Here is a 12,226-nt window from a genome sequence, read left to right on the forward strand (position 1 = left end):
TTAGACCAACTTTTATACTGTGCGCAGTGCTTCTAAAAAGCCCGCAGCCAGGCAGTGTTGCAGGGCGAGGTGAAATAGGCTAACGTTATATGATTCGTAGTTCTTTGACTTTGTGCGAATATTTTACCAGCTATGAAACAACACGACAGAAATACTTTGTAAACAGCTACTCTGCAGCATTTATTTTACTATAAAGGTGATAATACTTTAATTCACATATGCGAGTGAAATGCTCGCACTGTTGAGCCCAGAGTCCACCCGCAAACGTGGCTACTGAAATAGACATCTTCAAACTGCCAATGCCAAAATGTACCTGCCCCCTGAAGTCGATGTCCGCGCCCCCAGGAAATATAAATCGCATAAAACGTTTCAACAATGGTTTTTTTGTTGTTGCATTGGATGCGTCTTAATCCGCCCTTCCGCATCTGCAATGAAAGGTGACAGGGTTTGAGCTGTGTTTCTCAGACTATGAGACATCCTGAGAATCGGTATTCTCACAAAATCGTCAATAGCGTCCAAACTGGCCTAAAAACTATGACCCTTATGTCCTCCGTTTTGCTCTATGACCCCCACAAGCCTCTTGTGACTTGAAATCGGTACAGCCGATCTGCCAACTGCTGTACCTTCTGAACAGTTTGGGCTACACACTAATTATATAACAACTGTGGAAAAATAAGGGGTTAAATACATGTACAATGTATACAATTTCCTGATCTTTCTCATATCGGACAGACAATTCAGAACAAACACACCTTTAGATGGGGTTTTTTTGGGGGGGGGGAACAATCTGTTGTTCCATGTACTGAATCTGTTATTCAATGCCTTTGTAGAGGCAAATAGCAGCAAGGCCAAAAAACCTTTTCATAAAATAATTTTCAATATTTTACACTTCAAAGGGTTTTAACATTCTAAACCAAATAGCAAACTGGTCCTTGCTATGACCTAATTAAAACAATTCCATATATAGTTGAATTCAGAAGATTACATACGCTTAGGTTGGAGTCATTAATACTCGTTTTTCAACCACTCCACAAATTTCTTGTTAACAAACTATAGTTTTGGCATGTCGGTTAGGACATCTACTTTGTGCATGACACAAGTAATTTTTCCAACAATTGTTTAAAGACAGATTATTTCACTTATAATTCACTGTATCACAATTCCAGTGGGTCAGAAGTTTACATACACTAAATTGACTGTGCCTTTAAACAGCTTGGAAAATTCCAGAAAATGGTGTCATGGCTTTTGAAGCTTCTGATAGGCTAATTGACATAATTTGAGTCAATTGGAGGTGTACCTGTGGATGTATTTCAAGGCCTACCTTCAAACTCAGTGCCTATTTGCTTGACATCATGGGAAAATCTAACAATCTAACAATAGTACACAAGTATTAACACCATGGGACCACGCAGCTGTCATACCGCTCAGGAAGGAGACGTGTTCTGTCTCCTAGAGATTAACGTACTTTGGTGCGAAAAGTGCAAATCAATCCCAGAACAACAGCAAAGGACCTTGTGAAGATGCTGGAGGAAACAGGTACAAAAGTATCTATATCCACAGTAAAACGAGTCCTATATCAACATAACCTGAAAGGCCGCTCAGCAAGGAAGAAGCCACTGCTCCAAAACCACCATAAAAAAGCCAGACTATGGTTTGCAACTGCACATGGGGACAAAGATCGTACGTTTTGGAGTAATGTCCTCTGGTCTGATGAAACAAAAATAGAACTGTTTTGCCATAATGACCATCATTATGTTTGAAGGAAAAAGGGAACGCTTGCAAGCCGAAGAACACCATCCCAACCATGAAGCACGGGGGTGGCAGCATCATGTTGTGAGGGTGCTTTGCTACAGGAGTGGTGCACTTCACAAAATAGATGGCATCATGAGGTAGGAAAATTATGTGGATATATTGAAGCAACATCTCAAGACATCAGTCAGGAAGTTAAAGTGGCAAAATGGCTTAACGACAACAAAGTCAAGGTATTGGAGTGGCCATCACATGCCCTGACCTCAATCCCATTGAAAGTTAGTGGGCAGAAGTGAAAAAGCGTGTGTGAGCGAGGCCTACAAACCTGACTCCGTTACACCAGCTCTGTCAGGAGGAATGGGCCAAAATTCACCCAACTTATTGTGGGAAGCTTGTGGAAGGCTACCCGAACCGTTCGAACCAAGTTAAACAATTAAAAGGCAATGCTACCAAATACTAATTGAGTGTATGTAAACTTCTGACCCACTGGGAATGTGATGAAAGAAATAAAAGCTTAAATAAATAATTCTCTCTACTACTATTCTGACATTTCACATTCTTAAAATAAAGTGGTGATCCTAACTGACAAAATGTTAGGATCATTGTCTGGGCTTTAAACTCCTCAGGGAATTTTTACTAGGATTAAATGTCAGGAATTGTGAAAAACTGAGTTTAAATGTATTTGGCTAAGGTGTATGTAAGCTTCCGACTTCAACTGTATATCCAACTTTTAATTCTAAAAGCTAGCCACATCAACCAAAATTGAAATCTGTTTGCAAAATAAACTACTTCCGCATCAAACTTCTGTTACTGAAAATACTAGAAAAGTGAACACAAAAGTTGGAAAGGCAAAAAATAGGAATCCTCTTATAAAACATTTTATTTTACTAACAACAAGTAAAACAGTGAACCCACAAGATTGAGACAATTTTACATTTACTTGAAAAATATATACATGCAGAAAAATAAGCACATTTTACTCAAACTAGGCTGATTTTCCTGTGTTTTGGTAGCTTGAGTAAAACTCAATATGAACTACTCTACTCATTCATTGAGTAGTAGGCAAACTTACCATCAAGGTCTTCTCCAAAAACAATGGTTACGTAACCCTATTAATTGGATAAATTATCCATATGTTTGATGTAGAAAGAGAGAAAAGAAATGTCATTATTCAAAGTTTTTCTTTAACCTTTTTTTATATATTATTGGAGATACATGATGACAACAAACTAAGCACTACTCAAATGTTCCATTTAATCAAGTGTAATGGAAACAACCATATAAAACAAACATATTAAGTCTTAACACAATATAGTTGAACTTCCAAATTGTTGCAACACCGAGTTATTACCAATGGCAGCCATATGTCCAATACTCATTTTACAACACTAGTATTGATTGCATTTTGATGAAGCCCATCTGGCCTTTGATTAACTACCCTGTATGAAGTCTCTGATGAGCTTTCAGGCTGCTCTTCTGAGTGAAACTCTTACCACATATCTCACAGCAGTAGGGTTTCTCACCAGTATGAGTGCGCTGGTGTCTTTCAAAATGACTATGGCGATCAAAACTCTTTCCACAAATGGAGCATATGAAACATCTATTTCTTGTGTTGTCTGTGGTGGCACTGCTGCCCTCTGTGCTGTCAAAACCGTCTATACCAAGAGCAAATAAAATGCCTTCTTGACTGTTTGGTTCTGTGATGTACTCTCTTATTGCCGTTTCCTTCTCTACAGGTAGTGGTACCCGGCCCTGAAACCTGGGTAGTATTGTCCCATTGCCATCCTCTCGGTTCCTTACATGTAGAGCCATTCCTGCATACTGCTCTTGCTCAATCATTTCCAACTTGTTTTTCTCATCCTGAAAAGACAAGTGTTCAAGTTCCACCTCTCTAGAAGCTGACGAATAGAACCCGTGGTGGTGCATTCCATCAAAAAGACGGTGATTGTATTTCACACTGGGTGAATCTGGATGGGAGTTCTGCTGCTTTGTACCATCGAAGGAGCAACCTGGATGTACAGACCCAGACTCGTTATCATTGTGCCTCTCTGCTGTAAAAGATCTCCCCATCTGACTCTCCCTCTCATCCATGACATACTCTGGGTCATCCTGATAACCTGGTCGCTCTGTGCTTTGTTGGTGTTGATGTCCAGACAGATTGATTGTCTGGGCTTTAAACTCCTCTTGCTCTGCTTTCACTACTAACCCCTGCCCCCTTCCCCCCTCCTCATCTTCACTGTCCCCAGAGCTAGGCTGTTCTTCAGCAAGTGAGGCCTGAGCCCTCTGTTCCTCTGGGTTCTCTGAGGGTCTAGGATGGACATCAGGCTTCTTATCAAGTAGAGGTTGTTCCGTTAGCATTTCAACACCATCTGCTTGACAAAACAAGAGTACCAAATATTTTAGCATTAATAACATCAAAATAGCAATTTAACACTAGCTGTTAACTTCATCCTAAACCACTGAAAGAGGCCAGGAAAACATTTAGTATCAAATGTATTTATATAGCCCTTCTTACATCAGCTGATATCTCAAAGTGCTGTACAGAAACCCAGCCTAAAACCCCAAACAGCAAGCAATGCAGGTGTAGAAGCACGGTGGCTAGGAAAAACTCCCTAGAAAGGCCAAAACCTAGGAAGAAACCAGGCTATGAGGGGTGGCCAGTCCTCTTCTGGCTGTGCCGGGTGGAGATTATAACAGCACATGGCCTAGATGTTCAAATGTTCATAAATGACCAGCATTGTCAAATAATAATAATCATAGTAGTTGTCGAGGGTGCAACAAGTCAGTAGTATCTGTCCCAAATGACACCTTATTCTGTATGTAGTGCACTACTTTGATCAGAGCCCTATGGGCCAAGGTCAAAAGTAGTACACTATAAAGGGAATAGGGTGCCATTTAGGATGGAACCTTAGAACAGTTAACAGATTTACATTTTCATGTATTAAAAGTATGAAAAACATTATTTTTGTCACTTACCTCTGTGAGTCTTCAGATGCCCTTTGAGGCTGCTCTTCTGGTTGAAACACCTTCCGCATATTTCACATCTGTACGGTTTCTCACCCGTATGAATTCGCTGGTGCCTTTCCAGATGACCAACCCGCTCAAAAACTTTCCCACAGAATGAACAGATGAAGCACTTCTTGTCCTTGGTGACTCCTTGGAAGGTTCTCACTTTCCTTGGAAAACTAGAGAAGATAGGGCTATGGTTCAGTGTAACCCCTTCCATGCCCTGTGAGTTTGACTGTACTGTGCCGTCACTTGCTATCAAGAGTGTGTCTGAAGGTCCATAATGTTGCTGTCTGAGCTGCAAAATCATATCCTCTCTGACGTCAACATATGGTTTTCCTGGAAATGATGCACTGCTGCATGACGCTTCCACCATTCCTGGGACATGATTTAAAGGCGAGTGGTCAGGGAGACACTGTGACTTGTGACCAGAACTGCTGAAATATTCTGAATTGCTCGTCTCAATATCATTGTCTGCTTGTGAACCGGACATCCACGACTGGCTCCCCCTCTCATACAATGACAAGTTAGCAGCCAGCTCTTCTGCGCTTCCTGCAGTCTGTTCTTCTCCTTCATGATTCAGTGTCTGGGATGCATCCTTCTGCTCCTCTGGCTCCGACTTCACAGGTATCTCAGGAGGAGTTTGGACCACTTCATTATTTTTGTTGCATTGCTCTTCCTCAGACTGACTTCTATCCAGGGGAGGCATCTCCGCGTTGTTAGCTTGTCCGTCTATCGATACTGTGTGGAAATATTATATTTGATTAATAAAATGAGGCAGGGAATTGTTTATGTCCTTATAATAACCAATATATTGGTGTTATTATCTGAGTGTTCCAAATTGTACCCAATTACCTATACAATGCACTACTTTTGACCAGAGCCCTATGGGCTCTACACTATATAGGGAATAGGGTGTGATTTGGTACGCAGTCATGGAATTGCCTATGATCTATAACCAATGTACTGTTTACATACTGATTCTAATCTCTTACCTCTGTGAGTCTTCAGATGCCCTTTGAGGCTACTCTTCTGGTTGAAACATCTCCCACATAGGTCACAGCTGTATGGTTTCTCACCCGTATGAATTCGCAGATGCCTTTCAAGATGACCGTAACGTTCAAAACTCTTTCCACACAGTGTGCAAATGAAGTGTTTCTTAACCTGGCAAAATCTCTTGGTCCTCGCTCTCCTTGCAGTATTATAATTTGAGCCAAAACCCAATACACTTCTAGGGTCTGGGTTTGACTGTACTGTGCCATCACTTGTTCTCTTGAGTATGTCCGACTGCCGATAATGTTGTGACTGTCTGAGCTGTGAAATCATATCCTCTCTTACATCAAAATATGGTTTACCTGGAAACGAAACACTGCTGCGTGAAGCTTCCGCCTTGCCGGAATTTCCAGGAGGCACAGGAGAGTGATCAGGGAGACACTGGGAGTTTTGCCCTGAACTATTCAAATATTCTGAATTGCTCATCTCCATATCATTGTCTGCTTGTGAACTGGACATCCACTGCTGGCTGTCTCTGTCATACATTGACAGTTCAGCATCCAGATGACCTTTGTCCTTTCTCCCTGTACTTTGCTCTCTTTGTTCCAGCTCCACTCCTGGCTCAGTCTTCACCTGAGTCTCAACTGCACGTCGAATGTCTTCTTCATCCCTTTCATTACCATCTTCCCCAGACTGCAGTTTCTCAGGCGAGGTCCTCCCGACACAAGCAGTACCACTTTTACCTGGCCCTGTGGAAATGAATAAGTATTGCATGTCATCAAAATCCTTCATTGTTTGTTTTAATAATAAACTAAATGGATCCGTGTCTGTTAGGGTTGGACAATGGGAGACCTCTTCTATGATATGCTACCCCAAATATCGCGATATAGTCGTTTTTGCACCGTTAATGACTAGATAATTCCAGACTGTGCATTTGTTTTTGCTTATTTGTTTACGATATTAGTAGCATTCTCATTAAATAATGTTATGTCGAAAAAATATGTCTTAGTTTATTCATTAAGAAGTGGTCAGATGACGTGGATGCTACTGACAGGACTGTTTTGCTAGCACAGACTGGAATATGTTCTGGGATTCGTCCGATGGCATTGAGTAGTATACCACCTCAGTCACCGGCTTCATCAATAAATGCATCAATGACCGTCCCCACAGTGACCGTACGTACATATCCCAACCAGAAATCATGGATTACAGGCAACATCCGCACCGAGCTAAAGGCAAGAGCTGCTGCTTTCAAGGTTCAGGACACTAACCCGAACGCTTATAAGAAATCCCACTATGCCCTCCGACAAACCATCAAACAGGCAAAGCATCAATACAGGACAAAGATTGAATCCTCCTACACCAACTCTGATGCTTGTCAGATGTGGCATGGCTTGCAAACTATTACAGACTACAAAGGGAAACCTAGCTGCGACCTGCCCAGTGACGCGAGCCTACCAAACATAATATTAATATTACCTGAATTATCTCAACTAACCTGTACCCCCCACACATTGACTCGGTACCGGTACCCCCTGTATATAGCCTCGTTATTGTTATTTTATTGTGTTACTTTTTTTTACTTTAGTTTATTTAGTAAATATTTTCTTAAAACTGCATTGTTGGTTAAGGACTTGTAAGTAAGCATTTCACGTTAAGGTCTACACCTGTTGTATTCGGTGCATGTATTAAAAAAAAATGGATTTGCAACATATTGATACTGCATAATTGGTAAAACTGCAGTTTGGATTTGTACATTTAAGGCTCTTGCACTTTACAATATTTTGTCAATGTCAAATATCACAACATTCGATTTAATCATATATCAGTCCAACCCTAGTTTCTGAGGGGTTGTGTCAAAGAAGGGTGTAACGGTATGTAATAATGACATGATTTCACAATCACACCATCACTAGCCTTGTCCGTGCCAGAATAACTTATATTTTAGCAGACACTCTTATCTAGAGCTCTTAACCTCTAGGTTAACCCCTATCACTCATCTGCAGGAAGAGAGGTAATTGATTATATCCAGAGAGGAGGCAGTTAAACAAGAAGTTTCACTCTCCCCCCAAAAAACCAATGCGTTATTTTGACCTAAGCTTTTTTTTTTTAACTTAAACTCGTCCCTTGCCTTCCCGCCTTTGGGACAACGACTCCCATTGTTAGGGCAGAGATATGAGCATCTCGTCATTATATAGAGATCTCTGCGTCATCCCCTTACAAGAGTGTATGATCATTTCAATCGGTTTCACCGGCGCTACACGGAATGCAATAATATGTATTGTAAGTAGACAACAGTGCACGTTTTTAATGTGATAGTACATAAAGATAGGCTTTATTTAGTGTATATTAATTCCATTACAAATATTGCAGGAGGTACATGCGCACTTGGTCAAAAACAATACTTAAATTCTTTAAAGACGATTTTTTTTCCCGGTGCATGTAACTTTTTATTTAGAGCTATTTTTAGAAGTACATACCGTCCGTAACGACATTAAACTACATTCGTTATTACGTACCGTTCGTATTTTTACATTATTCATCTTGAAAAGCTGGTGAATGGCAAGTTGAATGGCTGCGTCCTGGGTTTAAGGATAATCGACATATTCTGTAAATACAGATTCTGGTTCAATGTGAACGTGAGTTGGCCGATTAAATAAACCTACATTGTTTACCTGAAATTGTGCTATGGCTAGCTGACCAATGTTACGTGCACAGTTACGTACTGCTAACTATTGATTGATAGTAGAGTTGCTGCTAATACCAGGTCGTGTACCCACCTTCTCTCCCAAGATTCTCAGCAGCGACTGATCGACCATGATGAATGCGTCTTCGAGCTTGAATCCCACGAGCTCGAGCTCTTCGAAGCTCGCTGTCAAGTTGTTGTAAATTATCTTTCAGCACGTTGATTTCATTTTCCCGTTGACACATTTCCACACGTAACACAACTATACCATCGTCGACTACTTTGCTAATTTCTGCAACCGCCGCTTTAGAAAGTACCTCTATGATGGACGCGATCTGCGCCCGTAGAGAAACACTGCTCAACATTTTCAAATGTTTAATTAATCTTAACGCAGCTCTGTCGTACTCCTGCAAAAGATTGGAACTTTGTTTCTAAGTAACGTTATTCTATATGCTACTGGTAGGCTAATCATTTGGTTTAAAAATGCTAGCTACAATGTTACCCGTGTAGTTCTGTGTCACTGCTAGTTTCTTCTTCTTTGAGATTGGGTTTGCGGATCGCATACACCGCCATCTACTGTACTGGAGTGTGAGGTCAGTCATGGCCTATCTACAATACATACAATTATTTTAATTAGTCTGGTTCCTCTATAGATTGTCGCCATAGTCTAGGACATATAGGAACGTTGACTGAATAGTCTGCTTTGTACTATTTAGCGAGAGGCAATACATATTTCTATAGAAGAAGCACATTTTTATTCTCAGCTTCTTAACTCAACTCGTTTATCCAGATGCCCAGCAGTAGCAGTGAGTGGGTAAAATCACTGGGGAAGCCAACCTATGTGTTGTGATAATTGCGTTGTTTGCTCTATGATTTATCCTGTTCGTTCATATACCTCGCAACAGTGATATATAAGCCTAAAGACCGAGACAATAAGAAGGCAGTGGCAGAATAAATTCAACCTCACCTTTGTTTTGTTACAAAACCGGACAGCAACCTCTGTCCAGTGAAGTTCACAAAGCATATTGCATGTACAGTAACAGTTACATGACCTACCTACAGCATGGTCAAGCAAGTTAATGTTTCTGACATTTTCGGACCACTAAACAACTAATTGATTTAGAACCACAGAGAGTTACGGCAAGTCACAAAGAAAACAGGGGCTGCCTCCACTAATCCAGCACCATTTCAACTTCATCAAATCGCCTTTGCTTAGTCTAATACAGTGACAACTAAAAGATACCAAAAACAATTTAGTCCAATCAATGTAAGCTAAATATGATGTGGCTGTCCATGGTTCTGACTTCTGTGTGCGTGTGTGTGCATGCGTGTTTGTGCAAGTAGAAAAACATGTTGACTCACTCTTCTTGTAGAGAAACGCCAATGCCCTCCTCCTCTCTTTCATGTTGATGAAATGGTCTATCACCCGGTCATACAGTACACACCATTATTTTTTGTTGTCCTAGGCTACCTGACTAAAATGTTTGCTCGCTAGTCTAACTTCCATTCATGGGCAACGTTAGTTAGTTAACTTCTACATATTGAACTTCCATCCTCTCAGGCCAGGGGCACAAACAATGTATGAATTAATGGTTGAATCAGAATTAAGTAAAACCACAAGTCCAAATCCCTATCTCTATCCATAGCTAATTTAGGAAAGGGACCATTTTTCTTAGCTGGCTAGCTAGCCACCGGAGGACAACAACACAACTAGATGTAACAATTCTAGTTTTTCTGTCAGTGACGTATGCTCTCAATCGGATTTGATAGGAGTGATGTCAAATCCAAGCTGGCTTCCCTTGACACTTTTTTTGGGGTTTAGCTCATTGGATTTAAAAAAAAATCATTTTTTGTCAAGGGAGGCCAGATGCTCACTGGCTTCTTGCCTTCAGTGCTACGGGCTGCAACAATGTCATACTCGTTTGGACCAGACAGCATCGGATCGATGGCCTATACATAGAGAGACAGAGGGGCGCTGTTTCGCTCGCACTGATGTTTTCTAACGTAAGATACATTCAGCCTCTTGTGAATTGAAGGAAAATGAGGAAACAGAGAGATGAAAGATATGCAGTAACAGTCAAAAGTTTGGACACACCTACTCATTCAAGGGTTTTTCTTTATTTTTACAATTTTCTACATTGTAGAATAATAGTGAAGACATCAAAACTATGAAATAGCACACATGGAATCATGTAACCAAAAAACTGTTAAACAAATCAAAATATATTTTAGATTCTTCAAAGTAGCCACCCTTTGCCTTGATGACAGCTTTGCACACTCAAACCCCAATTGATATACATTTCAAAGATAAGAAAGATCGTAGCTGAGAATTAATCAACATTTTAGCTGGGCAAGAGTTTAGAAATAGGCCAATAATTATTTTGGTCACAAGGCTCACCACCTTTGTGAAGAGGGAGCACAAGGGCCGCCTTCCAAACCTTGAGGATAGTAGCAGATATAATCATTAGGTAAAAAATATGGGTCAAGGATTCCGCAATCGGGGGGTGTCAATGTAAATAGTCCAGGTGGCCGTTTGATTAATTGTTTAGCAGTCTTATAGCTTGGGAGTGGAATCTGTTAAGGAGCCTTTTAACCGAGACTTGGCTCTCCGGTACTGCCTGCCGTGCAGTAGCAGAAAGAGCAGTCTATGACTTGGGTGACTAGAGTCTTTGACAATTTTTTGGGGCCTTCCTCTGACTCTGCCTAGTATATAGGTCCTGGATGGCAGGAAGCTTGGCCCCAGTGATGTACTGGGCTGTACGCACTACCTTCTGTAGTGCCTTATGGTTGGAGGCCGAGCAGTTGGTCAGGATGCGCTCAATGGTGCAGCTGTAGAACTTTTTGAGGATCTGGGAACCCATGCCAAATCTTTTCAGTTTCCTGAGGGGTGTTGTTGTGCCTTCTTCATGACTGTCTTGGTGTGTTTGGACCATGATAGTTTGTTAGTGATGTGGACACCAAGGAGCTTGTGAAACACTCGAACCGCTCCACTACAGCCCGTTAATGTGAATGGGGGCGTGTTCGGCCACCCTTTTCCTGTAGTCCACTATCCGCTCCTTTGTCTTGCTCACGTTGAGGGAGAGGTTGGTGCCAGAATAACACACTGCCAGGTCTCTGACCTCCTCCCTATAGACTGTCTCATCGTTGTCGGTGATCAGGCCTACCACTGTTGTGTTGTCAGCAAACTTAATGATGGTGTTGGAGTCGTGCTTGGCCATGCAGTCGTGGGTGAACAGGGAGTACAGAAGGGGACTAAGCACACACCTCTGAGTGGCCTCCGTTTTGAGGATCAGCGTGGCAGATGTTTTGTTGCCTACCCTTATCACCTGGGGGGCGGCCCGTCAGTAAGTCCAGGATCCAGTTGCAGAGGGAGCTGTTTTAGTCCCAGGGTTCTTAGCTTAGTGGTGAGCTTTGTGGGCACTATGGTGTTGAAGCCCTGAGCTGTAGTCAATGAACAGCATTCTCACATAGGTGTTCCTTTGTCCAGGTGGGAAAGAGTGGCGGAGTGCGATTGCGTCATCTGTGGATCTGTTGGGGCGGTATGCAAATTGGAGTGGGTCTAGGGTTTCCGGGATGATGGTGTTGATGGCCAGCCTTTCAAAGCACTTCATGGCTACTGATGTGAGTGCTACAGGGCAAAAGTAATTTAGACAGGTTACCTTCGCTTTCTTCGGAACAGGGACTATGGTGGTCTGCTTGAAACATGTAGGTATTACAGACTCAGTCAGGGAGAGGTTGAAAATGTCAGTGAAGTTGCCAGTTGGTCCATGCATGCTCTGAGTACACGTCCTG

At 41.7% G+C, this 12,226-nt stretch overlaps 1 protein-coding gene across 1 annotated transcript; it reads right to left on the reverse strand.

The window, feature by feature from the left end:
- Nucleotides 1–2,610: 2,610 nt before the first annotated feature.
- Nucleotides 2,611–8,958, reverse strand: LOC115169302 (zinc finger protein 594). The gene is made up of 4 exons (XM_029724790.1): nucleotides 8,529–8,958; nucleotides 5,751–6,497; nucleotides 4,726–5,496; nucleotides 2,611–4,118 (listed from the first exon to the last, which is right to left on the reverse strand). Exons 1-4 carry the CDS (start codon nucleotides 8,797–8,799, stop codon nucleotides 3,184–3,186), a joined length of 2,724 nt encoding a protein of 907 aa, XP_029580650.1. The 5' UTR covers nucleotides 8,800–8,958; the 3' UTR covers nucleotides 2,611–3,183.
- Nucleotides 8,959–12,226: the final 3,268 nt, after the last annotated feature.

This window comes from Salmo trutta, chromosome 31, assembly GCF_901001165.1.
Source record: "Salmo trutta chromosome 31, fSalTru1.1, whole genome shotgun sequence".
In the NCBI taxonomy this organism is placed as follows: Eukaryota; Metazoa; Chordata; class Actinopteri; order Salmoniformes; family Salmonidae; genus Salmo; species Salmo trutta.

Coding starts and splice junctions, on each gene's coding strand:
- LOC115169302 (XM_029724790.1), bottom strand. CDS start 8,799: ATGTTGAGCAGTGTTTCTCTACGGGCGCAGATCGCGTCCATCATAGAG. Junction 5,497..5,750: donor GCATCTGAAGACTCACAGAG/GTAAGAGATTAG, acceptor ATTTCCACACAG/TATCGATAGACGGACAAGCT. Junction 4,119..4,725: donor GCATCTGAAGACTCACAGAG/GTAAGTGACAAA, acceptor TTTGTCAAGCAG/ATGGTGTTGAAATGCTAACG.